Source organism: Ranitomeya variabilis, chromosome 1 (assembly GCF_051348905.1).
Source record: "Ranitomeya variabilis isolate aRanVar5 chromosome 1, aRanVar5.hap1, whole genome shotgun sequence".
NCBI classification, from domain to species: Eukaryota; Metazoa; Chordata; class Amphibia; order Anura; family Dendrobatidae; genus Ranitomeya; species Ranitomeya variabilis.
The window spans coordinates 494316209-494341704 of NC_135232.1; the positions used below are offsets into that span (position 1 = coordinate 494316209).

At 42.1% G+C, this 25496-nt stretch overlaps 1 protein-coding gene across 1 annotated transcript in view; it reads left to right on the plus strand.

The window, feature by feature from the left end:
• The first annotated feature begins 13217 nt into the window (after nucleotides 1–13217).
• The window catches only part of SLC49A3 (solute carrier family 49 member 3), a 98299-nt gene continuing 86020 nt past the window's right edge, over nucleotides 13218–25496 (plus strand). Inside the window, exons 1-2 of the mRNA XM_077251949.1 lie at nucleotides 13218–13650; nucleotides 19449–19607. Of these exons, the coding sequence (XP_077108064.1) occupies nucleotides 13459–13650; nucleotides 19449–19607 (351 nt within the window). The 5' untranslated portion in view covers nucleotides 13218–13458. The remainder of the gene's footprint in view (nucleotides 13651–19448; nucleotides 19608–25496) is intronic.

The following is a 25496-nucleotide window of genomic DNA, read 5'->3' on the forward strand; positions in this document are numbered from 1 at the left end:
ATTCCCAACAGACAACACTAGTGGAAGTGGGCAATCTTCTTTGCCCAATCAAGTAGGAGATGCTAGGAAGACACACAGCAGAGGCAGGGGTACATTGATGACCGGGTACTTTTGGCGAGAAGTTTTTAAAGATGGTCAAGCAATATCAGGCTGACCAAACCAGCGTACTCTCTAGTTCCGTTGTGACTTTCAACTACAGGGTCTCAAAGCTGGACACCTGGCATGAGCTGTCCCTCTATGCCTTGGAGATGTTGTACTGTGATGCCGCTATCATCTTGTCTAAGCACGTTTTTAGAGCCACCGGGGGGGGGGGGGTGTCATAACAGACAGGAGCTTTCACCTGTCAGAGAATGCAGTCAGGGTCACTCTCATAAAAATGAATAAAGCATGGATTAGCCCACACTTTTCCACCCACACCACCAGATGACCAGATGACAGCAGCACATAAAGTTTTTGTAATATTCAATATTTTAATGAGGCCTGAAAGTTGTTGCCTTTGAGGGGGTCTAAGGGTGACCCTAATCATATTTTCTGTCTGGCTTTGCACTTTCTGAAAAACCTTTATGACTGTATAATTACATCAACTAAACTTTCAAAACATTTTTGTTAAAAATGATCTTATGGATTCAATGAGTCATCCATACAGTTTAACAAGTTTATTGTTGCATTATGGTGGTATGTAAAACGTACAAAAAGCGTAGAAAAATAGTTCAGGATTAAATTACTCATTCATACAGTATTGCATGCTTTGTGGTTTATAACAGTAGAAAAAGCGGTTGAAAATTTTTGTTGTTTTTTCTTCACGTTTCTTACCCATACACTAATCCATATTCTGTGGCACATTTTTGTGATATATATAAGACTAAAAAAAAAGTTTAAAAATTTACCTAGACTAAATTTCTCAGCAATACGTGTTCTTGAGTATATGTCATTGGTATATAACCCTTCAAAAACGTTTTCAAAATATTATTGTTATTATACTGCTCACCCATAGTCTATTCCTTGGACTAGAGTACATTTTGTTGCTTATAAGCTTCAAAAAACTTGTTCAAAAATTTATCAGTATTATATTGCTCATCCACAGGGTATTACATATTCTTGAGTAAATTTGATTGCTATAAAGGCCTCAAAAAATGTGAGCAAACACTTATCAGTATTACATTGCTCATCCATAGAGTATTAACTCTTCTTGGGTAGATTTCGTTGCCATGAAAGCTTCAAAAAATTGTCCAAAATTTATTGGTGTTATAATGCTCATCTATAGACTATTCTGCGGTCTGGAGTACATTTACTGGCAATATAACCCTCCAAAAACTTGTTCCAAATTTATCGGTATCATATTGCTTACCCGTAGACTATTCTGTGGTCTGGAGTCCATTTCGTTGGTATATAACCCTCAAAAACTTGTTCAAAATGTATTGGTATTATATTACTCATCTATAGACTGTTCCGTGGTCCGTAGTACATTTCGTTGCTATATAAGCCTCCAAAAACTTGTTCAAAATTTTAGACTGTGTGCATACGTTGCGGATTTGGTGTATTTTTGTCATGCTTATTCTGTGTGGATTTGTGATAAAACCAGAAGCCAGCAAAGTGAATGAGAAACCGGAAGTGTTATGCACACGTTAAGTATTTTTGACTGATAGATTTGGTGAAGAAAATAATCTGCTGCATGTCAATTCTCTGTGCGTTTTTGTCCTGCGTTTTTTCACCATTGATTTCACTTAAATAAACCAAAGAGATAAAGAAATATGTCCGGAGCACAACAATTGTATAAATATTAACACTAGGGTGCTACACAATGCATGGAGAATGCAATATTGAACGAGAAAAGAGACACTACATAAATGTGTGCACACCTATATATCAAGTAAATCAAAACTTTATTGTAAGACAAAAACGTACAAAATATAAAAACATTAAAAACATATCCCATAAGGATCAAACAACAAACACACCATTCTATTAGGTATATGACAAATGACAGCCTGAGATGATGGAAAGATATATAAATACAATCCTGTGCATGAATATATGGATATAAACAATATAAATATATTAAGGCCGAGCACTTATAGCTAGTATAATTTTAGCACCACACATACCAATAACCAATGGGCGTACCCACACATTGTCACCCCATAAACAAAGTCCCTAGCATGTGAGGTAATCACTATATCAATAAAATCCTGTGACTAAGGCTACGTTCACATTTGCGGTCCTCGCCGCAGCGTCGGGCGCCGCAGCGGCGCCGCATGCGTCATGCGCCCCTATATTTAACATGGGGGCGCATGGACATGCGGCGCACTTGCGTTTTGCGCCGCATGCGTCGCTGCGGCGCCCGCGTCGGTGCGCAGAGGACGCAGCAAGTTGCATTTTTGCTGCGTCCAAATTCAATGAAAAAAAACGACGCATGCGGCGCAAAACGCAGCGTTGTGCATGCGTTTTGCTGCATTTTTATTTGCGTTGTGCGTTGCGGCGCCGACGCTGCGGCGCACAACGCAAATGTGAACGTAGCATAAGATGTACTATATGTCACTAGGAGAAATGAGGGAACACAAGGTGTGTAGGCTATGCCAGCAATGGGGCACCTGAAGGCAAGTAAATATGGATGTGAACAAAGGTCACAGTTGCGAAGACAAGGTGCTGCAAATGTGGCTGACCAATATCACAGCCAGAGGCACAGCCAACAGCAATTGGCCGGCTCACCACAAAGAAGAAGGAGCCGAAATAGTTACATGTCAAACGGCTGCCATGAAGAGGACCCCAGTGCTGGTGGATCAGTGGGCAATCAAGAGAAGGTGTGGGAGAATCCCACGCGTATCGCTGCACTAAGCAGCTTCGTCAGGGAGAGTGATTCTCCTGCTGAATGTGACCGCTAAATATAGCGGCAATAATGATCCCATACAGTACCGGTGTGTGACGATCCAGGTGGAAGACCGGAAGTGAGGGGAGGTAAGGGCGCAAGCGCAGTAGCCCGTGGAGACCGGGATACAATGCGCATGATCAGGTATAGGAAGAAAACAGCGGCCGAATGGAAAGTGGCCGCCTGACCAAGTAAAGGAAGATAAGAGCGCAAGCGCAGTAGCCCGGTGAAACTGGGATACAATGCGCATGATCAGGTGTATGAGGAAACAAGCGGCAGAATAGAAGATAGCCGCCTGGCCCAGATATGCCAGTAAGTATGTCTATCCAAGTAAGGATGGCTGCGCAGATGTAAAATAAAGAAGCACAGAAAATACATTGTGCAGCCGCACAAAAGGATAAAGAAAGAGTACATAAATGAGGTACCGGCAGAAACCCAGGCAAAAGATAAAGATCAAAGAATTAAAAGAATTTTTTTAGAACATACGAGAGTAAGGGACCAGGGGCCAATATAGTAAGAAATAGAAAGAGCTGAACACCTGAAAGGGGAAAAGTACTATTAGCATGTAACACAATTCTATCTTATACTCATATAGACACGCTATATTTAATTTACATGAAAACATACAGGCAGTAACATCTTTGAACTATAAATCTACACCAAATAAAGAGAATAATCCCAATTATGACAGAATACAAAAAGATAGCAGCTATAGATATGAAAAAACAAAATGTACACAAATACATATAAGGAAATATACGCATATGTATATGTATATAAAGACCATCCAACAAAAAATATATGTATATATTGGAAGTACAAAGCTCAATCATGATGCCCCCAGCATATGGCAACACATCAGCCACTATGCTCCAACCAAAGCGCCTCCGATGGGGACACACACAGGTATCCAGTCGAAGAAAGGTTCCATCAGCCACTATGCTCCATCCAAAGCGCCTCCGATAGGGAAGCACACAGGTACCCAGTCAAATGAAAAGTTCCATAAGAATAATGATCATTCACCATGTCTGATCTATGTGCAGCGCCTCCACTGCCGCAGGGCCGAGGGGTACCCGGTACCGGGCCTCTGGGTCTCTGCTTCTGGGGTTGTCACGGCGGCTAGGCCCCGGCCCGTGACCCTGCCGTGGGGCGCACAGTGAATGATAGGTGTGGATGTTGGTGGTGCAGTTGTGGGGTGCAGGTCGCGGTAAATAACGAGGACACCAGGTTGCAGTCTCTTTACCTCTTTACTGGAGATCTCTGAGTCCTCAGTCCAGAATACGGTTCACCAGGCTGCGCAAGTCCGGCCGGTCCAATGGCACCTCCAGAGTTCACTTCACAGGTGGAAATCGGTGCCTTCCTTCTTAGCGCTATGTGTTGTAGTCCTTCCCTGCTATGCTTACGGAAAGTACCCCACAACCGTTGTGTCTGTTTCTCGTGTTCCCTCACAACTCGATTAACTGATCTTCTGCTAATCTTCTGTCCCTTCCTGATGTTACAGTTAGAACGGCACCCGTTTGTCGGGTAGGCCTGGAGTTCTTCCGGGACCCTAGAGACGCCCCTCTCCCGCAATTGCCTCCCAAGACTTCATAGGTGATTTAGGTGAGACAGCCCGCCTGAGACTGACTGTCCTGCCGCTGTTTAGAGTATTGCTTGAAGCTGTCTAATGAAATACTCCCTCGGCGTTCCGGCCGCCGGTAGTGCGCCTCAGTAGGATGTTGCTCCGGTCTTACAGCACGACCCCTACTGGTATTCTCCTATTGCTTGATCTCGTTTCTCACTCAGCACAATCTATCTCGCTTCTAGTCCTTTCTTGGGTCCCGCCGCTTCCCGGAGCTGGCGCGGACCCGTTACGTTCTTTTCAATGCCAAGCCTCTGTCAGGATCCCACCCCTGACAGAGACCCTACTGTCTCTTCCTCCACAACACCCTCTGCCACTAGGTGTTGCTTCGTCCAATCCAGTCAGCTTTCTCTCCTAACTTCCTGCCTGACCCCCAGTTTACCCACTATGGTGGGGAGTGGCCTAATGAATAGAACCCTTAGCTCCCCCCGGAGGCCCAGCTGTGAAATCTATTGGTGTCTGTGATACCTGATCAGATGAACTCCTTCAGTGCCATCGGACGCACCGTAGCTCCCCATAGTGGCGGAGCCACAGTACTGCAACGACCAGGACTCTGGGGCGCTGCATATGTCCATGGCTCAAGGCTTTTCCCAAATAAAGAAGGACCAAATAAAAGGGGTGTAGGTACCATCAAAGTAATTGGATATCCAAAGAAACAGCAATGAGAACCATCCGAGGAATCAACAGTGCTGACTTAAAAAAAGCCGGGGCCACATGTTGAATGCCAAAATTATAGTTTAACCAGACCCAGTTATCCTAAAAAGCCAGTGTAGAGGAGTTCTTCATTCAGACCGAAGGGCGAGATAGACCTCAAATGAAAAATCCAGCGGGCCTCATGTTGCAGTAACCATCTGTGCCGGTCACCACCTCTCTCATTAAACAGAATCCTCTGCAGACCAAAAAATTGAGTGTTAATAGATTTACCACCATGCACTTTAAGGTAATGGGCTGCAATCGGGGTTAGAACCTTACCCTTCATTAGGTCAGAATGAGCCAAATGAATTGTAGATAGATGTTTTTGAGCTCGTTTTCTTAATTCCTGCGACATCTGACCAATGTATACCTTGTGACATGGGCAAATAATAGCGTAAATCACAAAACTGGTCTTACAATTAATATATTGCCAAAGTCTATGATCAGAGTTGTCTGAGGGATTATGAAAGAGGTCCCTAGTGGGTGGCATGTAGGGGCAGAAGGTACAGTCTCCACAAGGGAAGGAGCCTCTCAGTCGAATACCCCGATTTAGACCAATCACCGGTCGTGAGTAGTGACTTTTGGTAAGTATGCCACATTTTTGTGGTTTTTATTGTTTGGTGTGTCCTATATCCTTGTGGTATGGATTGGGAGAGCAGGGAGGCCGCTTGGCGGACTCAGTCATCTAATTTGTTTTCCAATGCTGATCCCATTTCTAATGACTCTGATTTCACCAAACTTTCATTAGATATTACTTCCGCCCACAAGTCGGCTGTAAAACTGTGGTGGAATATCAGAACTTTGGAAGAATATCTTAGGGTAGGCATTGTTCCACGAGGTCTGCGGGTGCAAATTTTTCCCGCATGGGAACCATCATTGTCATTTCAACAGACATGGGAAAAGGGACTTTTACAATGCTCCAAGATTATTATAAACATGTTGTTAGAACATGATAGACAACTTTTTAATTCTACTAAATCTAACATTAAGGAACTGGAAAGCAGGCTGGTGGCCTTTGATGAGGTATCACTGGTATTACCCTTCAAATCCAAGTTAAAAGAGACACTTGATAAATTTGAAAAGGAAGTTACAGATCGCAAACAAAAAAAGTTTATAAGGGATCCTTCCGACTTCGATAACCAAAGGGCTTTCGCTGCAGACACTCGGGCAATTCACGCCCAAATCTACGATTTTCTAATTGTCAGGCTCCTACCTCCTCAGAGACTACACTTGATGCTACCAGCTCAAGTGATTTTTTATCATCGGGAGGCAGCGACCTCGACGTCAGACTAGACGTGGACGCAAACGTAAGAAGACTCAGAAGACGTCCAACCAATCGGCAGGGCCCTGTGTCGCCATATCGACGCAACTACAGGAACAGACGTCGATGACTTCGGCCTCCCAACCTTATTTGGATATGGGATCCACACAGGTACCTTCTTCCATTTTACAAATAATTAACCTATCTGACTATGTTCTTTCACCAGCAGAGCACTCGGTATTGCAGAGGGGATTGTCTTTTTCTCCTACTCGAACTACGGACAAATTTGATCTTATCAAGAATCTCTACTTGTTTTGTAGAAAATTGGTGCTGCAGGTGATTCATCAATGACCAGAAATTGTCCAAACTCCATCAATCAGGGATCAACAGGTGCTTCAAGATCTCCTGGATCTATTGGAAGATAACACGACGCCAGCAGGTAGGAAACCTTTTCCATTCAGGAATAAGTCCTCTACCGCTCCATCTTTCTCTCTGGTCCCTGCGGTCAAATTCTTTTTTGAATCTACCAAAAGAGATATCCTACAATTACCTGTGTCCATTGGCAATACCCATAATCTTTCCCAAGAGGAAAGAAAGGCACTGGGCTCCTTGAAAAATAATCACTCCTTTATCATCAGGGAGGCGGATAAAGGTGGGAATGTGGTACTCTGGCCCACGCACCTCTATCTTGAAGAGGCCAAAAGGCAGCTTAATAATTCCAACTTCTATGTTAGATTGCCTTCGGATCCGACAGAAATTTTTGCGCAGAGACTCCATAAAGTAATCAATCAGGCTGCAGCCATGGGTACCATCTCCACGAATGAAAAAAAGTTCATGTGGGTTGAGAATCCCATCATTCCCACGTTCTACCTTTTGCCAAAGGTACACAAAAATGCCTGCAAGCCACCTGGCAGGCCTATTGTGTCAAGTATTGGCAGTATTTGCGAACGGGTTTGTACCTATATTGATTTTTTTATACAACCTATAGCGTCTTCTTTGCCATCTTTTATTAAGGACACGGCTGATTTTATTCGTGTTGTCGTGATATTACCCTCACAGGACAGGAATTATTGGTAACATGCGATGTTGAATCGCTTTATTCGAATATTAGCCATGTCCATGGTATAAAAGCTTTGTCCTATTTTCTAGATCGACTCAATGGTACAAATCGCCTTAATGACTCTTTCATTGTGGATTTACTGAGTTTTGTCCTGCACCATAATTATTTTTTATTTGACAGGACATATTACAAACAGGTATCAGGCGTGGCCATGGGCGCACGGTGTGCGCCGGCCTTCGCCAATATTTTTCTTGGCTGGTGGGAGGAAACGATTGTTTTTTGTTCCCAGATGTTTCATGATCATGTCAAACATTGGCATCGTTTTATAGACGATGTCTTTTTCATATGGACTGGTACTGAAAATTCTTGTCTACAATTTATCGGGGAACTCAATGATAACACATTGAACATCTTTCTTACTCATTCTTGTTCCCCTGATTCAGCAGTGTTTCTTGATCTTCGGATTTCTACGGAGGGCAATAGACTGGTGACAGATTTATTTCGCAAGCCTACTGCCACTAACAGCCTACTTCAATATCAGAGCTTCCATCCCCAGCATACCCGGATGGGCATTCCAACAGGACAGTTCCTTCGTGTTCGCCGTAACTGCACTACTGATGAAAGTTTCAGACAACAATCCAGGGATCTGACTTTGAGGTTTCAACAGCGAGGATACCCTCGGAGGGTGATTTCTAAAGCTTTCCAGCGAGCCCGATCATCGGACCAGGCCTCCCTGTTGTTATCACGTCCCCGATTGCAAGACTCCTCAGTCAGGTTCATCACGGAGTACAGTACAAACTGGAATCAGGCGAGGCACATTTTGACAAAAAATTGGGATATTCTGACTTCAGATCCCCAAACTGTTGCCTGTGTTAGCTCCAGACCCTTGATGACTGCTAAGAGAGCACCCAATCTAAGTGACATACTTACCAAAAGTCACTACTCACGACCGGTGATTGGTCTAAATCGGGGTATTCGACTGAGAGGCTCCTTCCCTTGTGGAGACTGTACCTTCTGCCCCTACATGCCACCCACTAGGGACCTCTTTCATAATCCCGCAGACAACTCTGATCATAGACTTTGGCAATATATTAATTGTAAGACCAGTTTTGTGATTTACGCTATTATTTGCCCATGTCACAAGGTATATATTGGTCAGACGTCGCAGGAATTAAGAAAACGAGCTCAAAAACATCTATCTACAATTCATTTGGCTCATTCTGACCTAAAGAAGGGTAAGGTTCTAACCCCGATTGCAGCCCATTACCTTAAAGTGCATGGTGGTAAATCTATTAACACTCAATTTTTTGGTCTGCAGAGGATTCTGTTTAATGGGAGAGGTGGTGACCGGCACAGATGGTTACTGCAACATGAGGCCCGCTGGATTTTTCATTTGAGGTCTATCTCGCCCTTCGGTCTGAATGAAGAACTCCTCTACACTGGCTTTTTAGGATAACTGGGTCTGGTTAAACTATAATTTTGGAATTCAACATGTGGCACCGGCCTTTTTTAAGCCAGCACTGTTGATTCCTCGGATGGTTCTCATTGCTGTTTCTTTGGATATCCAATTACTTTGATGGTACCTACACCCCTTTTATTTGGTCCTTCTTTATTTGGGAAAAGTCTTGAGCCATGGACATAGATCAGACATGGTGAATGATCATTATTCTTATGGAACTTTTCATTGACTGGGTACCTGTGTGCTTCCCTATCGGAGGCGCTTTGGATGGAGCATAGTGGCTGATGGAACCTTTCTTCGACTGGATACCTGTGTGCATCCCCATCGGAGGCGCTTTGGTTGGAGCATAGTGGCTGATGTGTTGCCATATGCTGGGAGCATCATGATTGAGCTTTGTACTTCTAATATATACATATATTTTTTGTTGGATGGTCTTTATATACATATACATATGCGTATATTTCCTTATATGTATTTGTGTACATTTTGTTTTTTCATATCTATAGCTGCTATCTTTTTGTATTCTGTCATAATTGGGATTATTCTCTTTATTTGGTGTAGATTTATAGTTCAAAGATGTTACTGCCTGTATGTTTTCTTGTAAATTAAATATAGCGTGTCTATATGAGTATAAGATAGAATTGTGTTACATGCTAATAGTACTTTTCCCCTTTCAGGTGTTCAGCTCTTTCTATTTCTTACTATATTGGCCCCTGGTCCCTTACTCTCGTATGTTCTAAAAAAATTCTTTTAATTCTTTGATCTTTATCTTTTGCCTGGGTTTCTGCCGGTACCTCATTTATGTACTCTTTCTTTATCCTTTTGTGCGGCTGCACAATGTATTTTCTGTGCTTCTTTATTTTACATCTGCGCAGCCATCCTTACTTGGATAGACATACTTACTGGCATATCTGGGCCAGGCGGCTATCTTCTATTCTGCCGCTTGTTTCCTCATACACCTGATCATGCGCATTGTATCCCAGTTTCACCGGGCTACTGCGCTTGCGCTCTTATCTTCCTTCACTTGGTCAGGCGGCCACTTTCCATTCGGCCGCTGTTTTCTTCCTATACCTGATCATGCGCATTGTATCCCGGTCTCCACGGGCTACTGCGCTTGCGCCCTTACCTCCCCTCACTTCCGGTCTTCCACCTGGATCGTCACACACCGGTACTGTATGGGATCATTATTGCCGCTATATTTAGCGGTCACATTCAGCAGGAGAATCACTCTCCCTGACGAAGCTGCTTAGTGCAGCGATACGCGTGGGATTCTCCCACACCTTCTCTTGATTGCCCACTGATCCACCAGCACTGGGGTCCTCTTCATGGCAGCCGTTTGACATGTAACTATTTCGGCTCCTTCTTCTTTGTGGTGAGCCGGCCAATTGCTGTTGGCTGTGCCTCTGGCTGTGATATTGGTCAGCCACATTTGCAGCACCTTGTCTTCGCAACTGTGACCTTTGTTCACATCCATATTTACTTGCCTTCAGGTGCCCCATTGCTGGCATAGCCTACACACCTTGTGTTCCCTCATTTCTCCTAGTGACATATAGTACATCTTAGTCACAGGATTTTATTGATATAGTGATTACCTCACATGCTAGGGACTTTGTTTATGGGGTGACAATGTGTGGGTACGCCCATTGGTTATTGGTATGTGTGGTGCTAAAATTATACTAGCTATAAGTGCTCGGCCTTAATATATTTATATTGTTTATATCCATATATTCATGCACAGGATTGTATTTATATATCTTTCCATCATCTCAGGCTGTCATTTGTCATATACCTAATAGAATGGTGTGTTTGTTGTTTGATCCTTATGGGATATGTTTTTAATGTTTTTAGATTTTGTACGTTTTTGTCTTACAATAAAGTTGTGATTTACTTGATATATAGGTGTGCACACATTTATGTAGTGTCTCTTCTTTTCTCGTTAAATAAACCAAAAACACAGGGCAAAAAAAGCACCAAAAACGCACAAAAAACCCGCGATTTGCAGCTGCGTTTTTCCTACCAGGAGATGCCAAATGGTGCAGAAATGTTACTCAACATGTGCACATATCCTCATCGGTATTATATTGCTCACCCATAGACTATTCCATGGTCTGGAGTACATTTCCTTGGCACATAACCCTCAAAAGTGCTTAGCCTTTATGAGTCTAGGAGAACCAATGCATGACAATTTGAACAGAATGTGTATGAGGACCTCCAGTATGTCTAATACAGGGTGTATCTCAGTCCCTCTGAGTCTCTGATTTTTGGCAGTTATTGCTTCCTTCATAAATTACACTGAAATGTCCTATTTTTTAATTAAAAAAATCAATTTTGGTTTACTTAAAATATATTTGTTTAAATCCTTTTTAAATTATACAGGAAAAATGTTACTTAACATTGTTATCACTGTAAAATGCAATTTCTCGTTGGTTTGGAATCATTTAGTGTCGGTCCTTAACCCCTTCACGACCAGAGGTGTTTTTGTTTTTGCGTTTTTGTTTTTTGCTCCCCTTCTTCTCAGAGCCATAACTTTTTTTATTTTTCGGTCAATATGACTGTGTGAGAGATTGTTTTTTGCAGGACAAGTTGTACTGGAAAACGGGAAAAAAATTCCAAGTGCAGTGAAATTGCAAAAAAAAGTGCAATTCCACGGTTATTTTTTTTTTACCAAGTTCCCTAAAAAATAAAACTGACCTTCAAATATGATTCTCCAGGTTATTACGAGTTCATAGACACCAAACATGTCAAGGTTCTTTTATCTAAGTGGTGAAAAAAAATCCAAAATAGCGTCGCCATTTTCCGTGATCTGGGGCTGGGTGAGGGCTTATTTTTTGCGCAACAAGCTGACATTTTGATCACCTGTTAGTGCATTTTATTGCAATGTGGAGACCAAAAAAATGCAAATCTGACGTTTTGAATTTTTTTCTTGTAACGCCGTTTAGTGATCGGGTAAATTTTTTTTACATATTTATAGATCAGGCAATTCTGAACGCGGCGATACCAAATATGTGTATACTTTCTTTCATACTGTATTTTGTCGGCAGAGATCGTCAAAACACCAAGAATTAAAACAATATGAGAATCTTGCCAAATCTGATACTTCTGGGAGTCAAATGATGGCATGGCCAGTGGAGGAGCGAAATGGGACCCATGGGTCAGATACAGACAGGTAAAACGACAGAGAGAGACCAAAAGAAGGTGAAGAGGGAAAGAGAAAGAGAAAGAAAGAAAGAAAGAAAGAAAGAAAGAAAGAAAGAAAGAAAGAAAGAAAGAAAGAAAGAAAGAAAGAAAGAAGAAAGGAAAAAGAACGAAAGAAACAAAGAAAGGAAGAAGAATGAAAGAAACAACGAAAGAAGAAAAAGAGAAAGAAAGAAGAAAAAAACGAAAGAAAGAAGAAAAAGAAAGAAACAAGGAAAGAAAGAAAAGAAAGAGAAAGAAGAAAAAGAAAGAAAGAAAGAAAGAAAGGAGAAAAAGAAACAACGAAAGAAGAAAAAGAAACAAAGAGAAAGAAAGAAAGAAAGAAAGAAAGAAAGAAAGAAAGAAAGAAAGAGGAAAAAGAAAGAGAAAGAAAGAAAGAAGAAAAAGAAATAAACAAAGAAAGAAGAAAACGTAAGAAAAAGAAAGATGAAAAAGAAACAAAGAAAGAAACAGAAATAAGAAAAAAAGACAGAAGAAAAAGAAAGAAAGAAAGAAAGAAAGAAAGAAAGAAGAAAGGAAAAAGAACGAAAGAAACAAAGAAAGGAAGAAAAATGAAAGAAACAACGAAAGAAGAAAAAGAGAAAGAAAGAAGAAAAAAACGAAAGAAAGAAGAAAAAGAAAGAAACAAGGAAAGAAAGAAAAGAAATAGAAAGAAGAAAAAGAAAGAAAGAAAGAAAGGAGAAAAAGAAACAACGAAAGAAGAAAAAGAAACAAAGAGAAAGAAAGAAAGAAAGAGGAAAAAGAAAGAGAAAGAAAGAAAGAAAAAAAAGAAATAAACAAAGAAAGAAGAAAACGTAAGAAAAAGAAAGATGAAAAAGAAACAAAGAAAGAAACAGAAATAAGAAAAAAAGACAGAAGAAAAAGAAAGAAAGAAAGAAAGAAAGAAAGAAAGAAAGAAAGAAAGAAAGAAAGAAAGAAAGAGAAAGAAAGAAGAAAAAGAATGAAAGAGGAAGAGAAAGAAAGAACCCCGCACAAGCTGCCGTCCGCCCTGATGCAGAGCAGGGTGTGAGCATTCCACACTGTGGGAAGCCTGCTGCTGCTGCTGCTGCTGCCTAGTTTCCGTGTCTGTGCTGTGGGCAGGACTGAGCCGGTGTCATCAGCAGGCTCCGGTCACAGCCATTACACAGTGATTTCACGGTGTCTGTGTGGATTTCCCACTTCCTAGTCAGCGCCGGGGTGCGGAGGGCGGACAGAGCAGTGAGGGGACCGTCTCCGGTGTGCCCGGCATCACTGAGGGCGAACTTGGTGACTGTTACACTGGGCACATGTGTTACTACGTGGGCGATAGAACCCTAGGAGAGGCATGGCTGAGGCTGACATCCACCATGAGCCGGTGCACAATGCCCATGACGATGCCGGCCAGTTGCCAGTGGCTGAAGAAGATGCCAGCTACGAGCGGTGCCAGGCACTGGGGAAGCTCAGCCAGGTCAGGCTGTACAACAAGAGGTGGTTCGTCCTGGCTGTAGTGTGTTTGCTCAACTCCTCTAACGCCATGGTAAGTGCTTGTGAGGACGTACTCCATGTACACTTGTGGTCACAGCGTTTCATTGATTCCTTATGCCACCTTCTCAAGAGGTTCTGCAGCAGCAAGTCTATCTATATATGAAATTGTGTCCATTAACAAAACTATGTATCTCAGTATAACCATGGCTGCTTTACTACTGCTTTACTTATATGCTATATTTATAAATAAAATAATATAAATGCACCACACAATACACTGATACTTTATATACTATAACAATACACCAACACTGTATATGTTGTAACTATGTATACCACACAATACACCGGCACTGTATGTAGTATAACTATGTATACCACACAATACACCGGTACTGTATATAGTATAACTATGTATACCACACAATACACCGGTACTGTATATAGTATAACTATGTATACCACACAATACACCGGTACTGTATATAGTATAACTATGTATACCACACAATACACCGGTACTGTATATAGTATAACTATGTATACCACACAATACACCGGCACTGTATATATTGTAACTATGTATACCACACAATACACCGGTACTGTATATAGTATAACTATGTATACCACACAATACACCGGTACTGTATATAGTATAACTATGTATACCACACAATACACCGGCACTGTATATAGTATAACTATGTATACCACACAATACACCGGCACTGTATATAGTATAACTATGTATACCACACAATACACCGGTACTGTATATAGTATAACTATGTATACCACACAATACACCGACACTGTATATGTTGTAACTATGTATACCACACAATACACCGGCACTGTATGTAGTATAATTATGTATACCACACAATACACGGGTACTGTATATAGTATAACTATGTATACCACACAATACACCGGTACTGTATATAGTATAACTATGTATACCACACAATACACCGGCACTGTATATATTGTAACTATGTATACCACACAATACACCGGTACTGTATATAGTATAACTATGTATACCACACAATACACCGGTACTGTATATAGTATAACTATGTATACCACACAATACACCGGTATACCACACAATACACCGCCACTGTATATAGTGTAACTATGTATACCACACAATACACCGGTACTGTATATAGTATAACTATGTATACCACACAATACACCGGTACTGTATATAGTATAACTATGTATACCACACAATACACCGGTACTGTATATAGTATAACTATGTATACCACACAATACACCGCCACTGTATATAGTGTAACTATGTATACCACACAATACACCGGCACTGTATATAGTATAACTATGTATACCACACAATACACCGGCACTGTATATAGTATAACTATGTATACCACACAATACACCGGTACTGTATATAGTATAACTATGTATACCACACAATACACCGGTACTGTATATAGTATAACTATGTATACCACACAATACACCGCCACTGTATATAGTGTAACTATGTATACCACACAATACACCGGCACTGTATATAGTATAACTATGTATACCACACAATACACCGGCACTGTATATAGTGTAACTATGTATACCACACAATACACCGCCACTGTATATAGTGTAACTATGTATACCACACAATACACCGGCACTGTATATAGTATAACTATGTATACCACACAATACACCGGCACTGTATATATTGTAACTATGTATACCACACAATACACCGGTACTGTATATAGTATAACTATGTATACCACACAATACACCGGCACTGTATGTAGTGTAACTATGTATACCACACAATACACCGGTACTGTATATAGTATAACTATGTATACCACACAATACACCGGTACTGTATATAGTATAACTATGTATACCACACAATACACCGGTACTGTATATAGTATAACTATGTATACCACACAATACACCGGTACTGTATATAGTATAACTATGTATACCACACAATACACCGGCACTGTATGTAGTGTAACTATGTATACCACACAATACACCGGTACTGTATATAGTATAACTATGTATACCACACAATACACCGGTACTGTATATAGTATAACTATGTATACCACACAATACACCGGCACTGTATATAGTATAACTATGTATACCACACATACACCGGTACTGTATATAGTATAACTATGTATACCACACAATACACCGGTACTGTATATAGTATAACTATGTATACCACACAATACACCGGTACTGTATATAGTATAACTATGTATACCACACAATACACCGGTACTGTATATAGTATAACTATGTATACCACACAATACACCGGTACTGTATATAGTATAACTATGTATACCACACAATACACCGGTACTGTATATAGTATAACTATGTATACCACACAATACACCGGTAATGTATATAGTATAACTATGTATACCACACAATACAGCGGTACTGTATATAGTATAACTATGTATACCACACAATACACCGGTACTGTATATAGTATAACTATGTATACCACACAATACACCGGCACTGTATGTAGTGTAACTATGTATACCACACAATACACCGGTACTGTATATAGTATAACTATGTATACCACACAATACACCGGCACTGTATATAGTATAACTATGTATACCACACAATACACCGGTACTGTATATAGTATAACTATGTATACCACACAATACACCGGTACTGTATATAGTATAACTATGTATACCACACAATACACCGGTAATGTATATAGTATAACTATGTATACCACACAATACAGCGGCACTGTATATAGTATAACTATGTATACCACACAATACACCGGTACTGTATATAGTATAACTATGTATACCACACAATACACCGGCACTGTATATAGTATAACTATGTATACCACACAATACACCGGTAATGTATATAGTATAACTATGTATACCACACAATACAGCGGCACTGTATATAGTATAACTATGTATACCACACAATACACCGGTACTGTGTATAGTGTAACTATATATACCGCACAATACACCGGTCCTGTATATAGCATAACCATGTATACCACACTATACACTGGTACTGTGTATAGTATAATTATGTATACCACACAGTATACTGGTACTGTATATAGTATAACTATGTATACCACACAATGCACCTGTACTGTATACAGTATAACTATATATACCACATAATACACCGGTACTGTATATAGTATATACCGTATTAGTATCTTATTATTAGTAATCCGTATTAGTATTAGTGATTACCCTCTAATAGCGGACCTTTTTATCGTACATGCATTTACAGTATATACTCGTGCATAAGCCGACCCGAGTATGAGCCAAGGCACCTTATTTTGCCATGAAAAACTGGGAAAGCTTATTGATTCGAGTATAAGCCGGGTATGCATTGTCCACTCATCCCTATCCTGGTATGCATAGTTCCTCATCCCCATCCTTGCATGCATGGCTCTTCAGCTCCATCCTTGTCTGCATGGCTTCCCATCCCTGTCTTTGTCTGAATGGCTCCCCATCCTTGTCCTTGTCTGCATGGCATCTTGTTCCCCGTCCTTGTCTGCATGGCTCCCCATCCCTGTCCTTGTCTGCATGGCTCCCCATCCCCGTATTTTTATGCATGGCTCCCCACTTCCGTCCTTGTCTGCATAGCTCCCCATCCCCGTCCTTGTCTGCATGGCTCCCCATCCCCGTCCTTGTCTGCATTGCTCCCCATCCCCGTCCTTGTTTACATAGCTCCCCATCCTTGTCTGCATGGTTCCCCATGCCTTTCCTTGTTTGCATGGCAATCAGTCCCTGTCCTTATATGCATGACTCCCCCAACCTTGTATGCATGGCTCCCCATCCTCGTCCTTGTCTGCATAGCTCACCATCCCAATCCTTGTCTGCATGTCTCCCCACCCCTGTCCTTGTCCACATGGCTCCCCATCCCCGTCCTTGTCTGCATTGCTCCCCATCCCCGTCCTTGTCTACATACTGTAGCTCCCCATCCTTGTCTGCATGGTTCCCCATGCCTTTCCTTGTTTGCATGGCAATCAGTCCCTGTCCTTATATGCATGACTCCCCCAACCTTGTATGCATGGCTCCCCATCCCTGTCCTTATATGCATGGCTCCCCGTCCTTGTATGCATTGCTCCCTGTCCCTATCCTTGTATGCATGGTTCCTTATCCCCGTCCTTGTATGCATGGCTCCCCGTCCCTGTCCTTGTATGTATGACTCCTTATCCCCTATCCTTGTATGAATGGCTCTTCATCCCTATAAAAAAATATCCTACTTACCTTCCCTGCGCGCCCCCACTTCATCTCGTTCCGATGCCAGCAGATCTACCGGCTGAGCGATCACATGTCCCCACAATTAAGGTAATGAATATTCACCTCGCCCACGCGAAAATGGGTCTTCCAAATGGACAAAATAGTAACAAAGTGGCTTAAGGATAACAAAGTCAATGTTTTGGACTGGCCATCACAAAGCCCTGATCTCAATCCTATTGAAACTTTATGGGCAAAGCTGAAAAGGCAGGTGCGAGCAAGGCGACCTACAAACCTGGATCAGTTACATCAATTTTGTCAGAAAGAATGGGCCCAAATTCCATCCAACTATTGTGAGAAGCCTGTTGAAGGAAATCCTAAACGTTTGACCCAAGTCATTCAGTTTAAGAGCAATGGTGCCAAATACTAATGAAATGTTTGTAAACTTTTGACTGCAGTAAGTGATAAAAATGCCTTAAAACATTCTCTCTCTCATTATTCTGGCATTTGGCATAGTGAGTCTGAAAATGACACTACAAGCGTGTTCAGATGAGCATACAATCAGTCTTTGTGCTTTATAAGAAAATAAGAATCTGTCAGAAAAATATTGGCTCAAAGTAGACAAAAGAGGAATCAGTGTAAAATTGCTGTTTCTCCTAAATGCATATCAGTGGGGTTTTCCATAGTTACATTTTTGTATTCTTTGGCTTGGGGCGGTAAAAATGAATGAAAGTAGACATTTTTACATATCACTGTTCTGTCCATGTCTCTTCACTGCTGTTTTCGTTGACAGGCTGCAGCGGTGACCGCATACATGACAGCTACAGACAATCACTTGTGATCTACACATTGACACGACTTCTGAGCCCAGTGGTATCTATTAGATTTCTTATGTGGTCTATGAAGCATGTGTCGTGTACTATGTCCTCTACTTCTTCCTCTTTTTTTTTTTGCCTGGTTAGCATGTTTTCTCATTTGTTGGTTAACTTTTCTGCAAAACTTGATAAAGGAATCCGACTTCTCTTCTACGTAAATGCTTGGTCTCATCTTATTGCAGATCACTGACTTTTTTATGTTCACATTTGCGTTGTGCGCCGCAGCGTCGGCGCCGCAACGCACAACGCAAACAAAAACGCAGCAAAACGCATGTCCAACGCTGCGTTTTGCGCCGCATGCGTCCTTTTTTTTCATTGATTTTGGACGCAGCAAAAATGCAACTTGCTGCGTCCTCTGCGCCCGGACGCGGGCGCCGCAGGGACGCATGCGGCGCAAAACGCAAGTGCGACGCATGTCCATGCGCCCCCATGTTAAATATAGGGGCGCATGACGCATGCGGCGACGCTGCAGCGCCCGACGCTGCGGCGCCGACCGCAAATGTGAACGTAGCCTTACAACTGTATAATTCGGCAGTCTCAATGAGCCCTGGTCTGCGTTGTCCACTTTTCCTGTGTCTTTTCAGTAAGCTATAAGGGATTTATCTCGTCTTCAAAGCTTTTCTTTTGCTATTTTGTTTGTTATTTCAGGAAGAGTTATAAAGTGTAACATTTCTTCTTTGTTTCAGTTGTGGATCAGCTTCGCTCCCGTTGCCGATTTGGCTGCCATTAATTTAAAGTGCTCTCTGGATACAATCAACTACTTGTCCCTTGTGTACCTAATTATATCGATACCAATGGGATTTATTGCATCCTGGCTGCTGGACACATTGGGCCTGAACTATGCTGTAAGTTCTTTTTAAATGTTCTTTTTATATCTGTAAATCACTTTGAGGCCTCATTGCATTTTTTTTTTGCGTCCAACAAAAAATAGAGCTTTTTTCATGAGAGATCCGATTTTCATCCATTATTTTTCTGTGTTCATTTTTATTATCAGTGTGACGATCGTTTTTCTCATATGCAAATAAAAAATGTCCAATCTTCGATCCATCAGGCCTCATTCAGACATCTATTTTTAACAAACGAGTACTATCCATGATTTCAACGAATGACACTCATACGTGTGATAGTGAATGTGCCCGCTCACATGTGCGTGATTTTTCAAATCGCGGCGACATGTCTGATTTTGGCAATACAAGTGAATGGGTCAATTAAGAAGAACAGACAGCGCTCGGATGCCATCAAAGTACTGTGCGTTTTTCACTGGCTGATGTATAAGAAAAGATAGAGAATCCTTTTTTCTACTGTTTAGTTGCTCACTTGATTAAACTTGTACCAAAGTGTGGTGGGAAAAAAACTGACACACTGACCAAACTGGTAAAAACTGATAAAACTCGGAAGTTTTTTATTTGTACAAGAAAAATCACTGACGCTTGAAGGAGCCCTTAAACAGTTAAAAAAAAGCACAGCAAAAATGATGGCATTCGTGTGCTATCCGTTTTTGGTTTGAATGGGTGATTTTGATTCTCAAATTTTATCAAAATCAGACGTTTATAAAATAAAGAAATATTGTTGTTTTTATACTGCTTTGTTCATATAGCAGCAACATATTCCACAGTGCTTTACAGACATTATTGTCACTGTCCCCATTGGGGCTCACAAACTACGTTCCTTATCAGTATGTCTTCTGAGTGTGGGAAACCAGAGAACCTGGAGGAAACCCACGCAAACACGAGGGGAGCATGCAAACTGCTTGCAGATGTTGTCCTTGGTGGGATAGGAAACCAGGACCCCAGGGCTGCGATGCAACAGTGCTGACCACTGAGCCACCATGCCATGTTAATGGGCCCACAGACTATTTTGTATGTCACACAGACATATCACATACTAAAGGGGCATGAATTATGTCCTTTAGTGGGAGATTCAGCTGAATAGTATGCTGCTATTAAAGAAGTGACTGAATACTCACTGTTGGGGAATAAGTACAAACTGCTAACATTTTTGCAATGAAAAGTAAATATAAAAACATTTTGAAAATATATATAGTAAACCAAGCGAGCACTCCAGCTCTATCTACCCATACTGCCTTTTCTTTTCTCCATGGCACAGATCATACGCCTATGCAATAAAGTGAGGCTACGTTCACAGTTGTACATCTGCAGATGTATAACTTATGTGTTAGATGTATGCGTTAAAATAGAAATGTGTGCTATGCATTGACCTACATTTACCTACATGTAGACATATAAATCCATCCACATCTGTACGCATTTTTTACTATGAAAACGTATTTGTTTATTTTTTCCAACTAGTTTTTATTGGATCAAATAGGCCCACACTCAATGATTTTCAGCATCAACCTTGTGGGGAAGAGCAACGGATGTGTTTAGAGGAATAAACCTTCTTTCCTCACCAAATTCATTAAAAACATTTATGACGAACACATATTCAAATGTACTACTATACATTTCAATCCATCTCTTATTGAGGATAATGGAGAAAAAAAGGTACAGTGGGGGAAATAAGTATTTGATCCTTTGCTGATTTGATAAGTTTGCCCACTGACAAAGACATGAACAGTCTATAATTTGAAGGGTAGGTTAATTTTAACATTGAGAGATAGAATATCAAAAATAAAATCCAGAAAATCACATTGTATAAATTATATAAATGCATTTGCATTTTGCAGTGAGAAATAAGTATTTGATTGATCCCTCTGGCAAACAAGACTTAATACTTGTTGGCAAAACCCTACAGCAGTCAGACGTTGTTTGTATTTGATGATGAGTTTTGTGCACATGTCAGGAGGAATTTTGGTCCACTCCTCTTTGCAGATCATCTCTAAATCATTAAGATTTTGAGGCTGTCGCTTGGCAACTCAGAGTTTCAACTCCCTCCATAAGTTTTCTATGGGATTAAGGTCTGGAGACTGGCTAGGCCACTCCATGACCTTAATGTTCTTCTTTTTGAGCCACTCCTTTGTTGCCTTGGCTGTATGTTTTGGGTCATTGTCTTGCTGGAAGACCCAGTCAGGACCCATTTTTAATGTCCTGGTGGAGGGAAGGAGGTTGTCACTCAGGATTTTACAGAACATGGCTCCATCCATTCTCCCATTGATGCGGTGAAGTACTACTGTGCCCTTAGCAGAGAAACACCCTCAAAACATAATGTTTCTGTCATGTCGGACGCTGTTCAGACCAGGTCGTTTGACAGACAGCGGTAATTCCGCTTTTGGCCACTATTTGCTCATTGGCGTCGGCTAGGTTTTGTCCAGCTGTTCCAGGGTTAATTTACCTGATCCTCGGATTGGAAGCTGGGCCATGCCCATGGCCTTTAAATAGTTCTCCGGATCATTGGGCGTCGCCAATTATAGCTTCTGTCTTGCGTTGCTATCTCGGTCTGGAGTGGAGAGCTGGTTGTTGGAGAATCGTTGCTGGTGGTGTATTTTTCCTTTGTCTTATTTACTCCTTCCTATATTTGTGTTTATTTTGCCCTGCACATTTATAGTGTATTCCTGAGTGACTGCGGCGTGGTGTATATTTTCCTTTATCCTTGTCTGTGCTAACTTTGGGTATTGGTGTATTACATTCACTGGGTGGAGGCCGGAGGTTTTCAGCTTAGGGTTGTAACAGGAGGCAGGGTGAGGTTCGAGGCCTGGACATGCACACCATCAGTGTAAACTTCAGATAGAGGGTCAGTCAGCATTCCCTATCCTGAGGTAAATTGCAGGGGCCCGGGTTATTAGCTCTCACCCACCTAGTCTCCCCGTGACATTATAATCGGCCCAACAAAAAAAAAAAAAAAAAAAAGTTTTTTTTTTTTTTTTTTGTGTTTTGTCATGGATCCCATGACTTCCATAACCCGCCAGTTGGCGGCGCTGTCCCTACAGGTCACGGAGTTGAGGGGGGCAGTACAGCAACAGGGAGTAGCAGTATCTAATGTGGAAGCTAGAGCGACAGAAAGAGTTGCTGAGCCTAAATTTCCTTTGCCTGAAAAATTTGCTGGGGAACGCAGTAAATTTGTTTCTTTTCGTGAAGCTTGCAAACTATATTTCCGTATGCGCCTGATCTCCTCGGGTAATGAGGCTCAGCGTGTGGGCCTGGTGTTGTCATTGTTAAGCGGGGATCCCCAAGCATGGGCGTTTTCTTTGCCATCTGATTCTGCTGCATTTGACTCTGTGGAGAGTTTTTTTTCTTCTCTTTGGAAAATCTATGATGAACCTGACAGAATGGCTCTGGCAGAATCTAAGATACGCTCCATTCGCCAGGGGGAGCGAGTAGCAGAGGATTACTGTTCTGAATTCCACCGCTGGGCGATCGATACCCAATAGAATGATCCAGAATTGCGGAGTCAGTTTATTCATGGGGTTTCTGGAAGGGTTTAAAAAGCCCTTCTGATGTACGAGACTCCTGCTTCTCTAGATTCCGCTATGAGTCTGGTTGTCCGCATTGATCGCCGTCTGCGTCAGGGGGAGCATGAGACACCGCCTGTGGGTGAAGGTTTAGGTTCACGTGAGGTTGCTGCAGGTGAGCCCACGGAGCCTATGCAAATCGCAGGGGTGTCACATGTAAAGCGTCAAGCCCCAGAGATCAGGAAGCAGGGAGCCTGTTTTTACTGTGGTAAAATTGGTCATTTTATTAACATCTGTCCTCTGCTGTCTAAGAAAAACGCAACGGCGGAAAACTTCTAAGCTCAGATGGTGTGGAGGAGACCAATCTGAGCTTATGTATATCCTCCATGGTGGTTTCTCAATGCATGCTCCCTGCTAAGGTTTTTATCGCTCGCAGTGAGCTGCCAATTACTGTTTCTGTGGATAGTGGTTCAGCCACAAATCTCATTGATGAGGAGTTTGCCCGCACAGCAGGTTTTAGGATTGAAAAACTGTCTCATCCTATCCGTGTGGTCACCATCAATGCTGCTCCTCTCTCTCAGGGGGAGATTACTGAATTTGTGGCTGAGGTGAAGCTCCACATTGGGGTTCTACATTCCGAGCGGGTTACATGTAAGGTGCTCAGGAATCTTCCTGCTCAGGTGGTTTTGGGTTTTCCTTGGTTGTCCATGCACAACCCGGTAATTGACTGGAAAACTCAGGACATAATTCAGTGGAGCGAGTTCTGCCAGGAGAATTGCCTGGCTACATGTGTGGCTGCGGTGACTTCAAGCGTTCCGGAGTCACTTCTGGATTTTGTGGATGTGTTCTCTGAAAAGGGTTGCTCAGAGTTGCCGCCACATCGTCCCTATGACTGTTCTATCAGGTTTAAACCAGGGCCCAAGTTGCCTAAAGCAAGGATGTTTAACATCTCTGGTCCGGAGAGACAAGCGTTAAAGGATTAGATTATATTGCTGAAAGCTTGAGCAAAGGGCACATCAGGCCGTCATCCTCGCCGGTGGCAGCAAGGTTCTTCTTCGTGAAGAAGAAAGATGGCGGATTACGCCCGTGTTTGGATTTCAGGGAGTTGAACCAGATTACGGTTCGTGATCCATACCCGATGCCACTGATACCAGATTTGTTCAACCAGGTGGCAGGTGCTAAGTGGTTTACCAAGCTTGACCTCAGGGGGGCGTACAACCTCATAAGAGTCCGTCAAGGTGATGAGTGGAAGACGGCTTTTAATACCCCTGAGGGTCATTTTGAAACTTTGGTGATGCCTTTTGGGTTGACTAACGCACCTGCAGTGTTCCAACATTTCATCAATGATGTGTTCTCGCATGTTTTGGGGAAATTCGTTATCGTGTACCTAGATGACATCCTCATATATTCTTGCAACCGTGATGCTCATTTAGATCATGTCAGGCAGGTGTTACAGCTTCTCAGAGAGAATAAGCTGTATGCTAAACTTGAGAAATGTGTATTTTCTGTTCAAGAGTTGCCTTTCTTGGGTTATATTCTGTCTGCTTCTGGTTTTAAAATGGACGCCGCTAAGGTGCAAGCGGTGCTGCATTGGGAACGTCCTGATAACCTGAAAGCACTTCAGCGGTTCCTTGGGTTTTCTAACTACTATAGGAAATTTATCAAGGATTTTTCCATCATTGCTAAACCGCTAACTGACATGACTAAAAAGGGTACCAATTTCTCCGTTTGGCCTGAGGCTGCTGTGCGCGCATTTGAATTTCTTAAGAACAGTTTTGTTTCAGCCCCCATTCTTGTGCAGCCAGACGTATCAAAACCCTTTGTTGTTGAAGTCGATGCGTCTGAGGTTGGTGTGGGTGTGGGGGCGGTACTATCTCAAGGCTCATCTTTGAGTGGTTTGCGTCCGTGCGCCTATTTCTCCAAGAAACTGTCGTCCACCGAACGTAACTACGATATCGGCAACAGGGAGTTGTTGGCAATCAAGTTGGCCTTTGAGGAATGGCGACACTTCTTGGAGGGGTCGGTACATCAGGTTACTGTTATTACCGATCATAAGAATCTGCTGTATTTGGAGTCAGCCAAGCGTCTGTCCCCCAGGCAGGCTCGCTGGGCATTGTTTTTCACGCGGTTCAATTTTGTTGTCACTTACAGACCGGGGTCTAAAAACACTAAGGCGGATGCTCTGTCCAGGTGTTTTCCGGGGGGTGAACCTCGGGAGGATCCAGTACCCATCCTCCAAAAGGGTGTTGTGGTTTCGGCTCTCACTACCGAGGTTGAGGCTGAGATTGCCGAGGCTCGGGAGGAGGTACCATCTGAGCTTCCCATCAACAAATCTTTTGTACCGCTTCATCTCCACCTAAAGGTTTTGGCGGAGCATCATGATGCT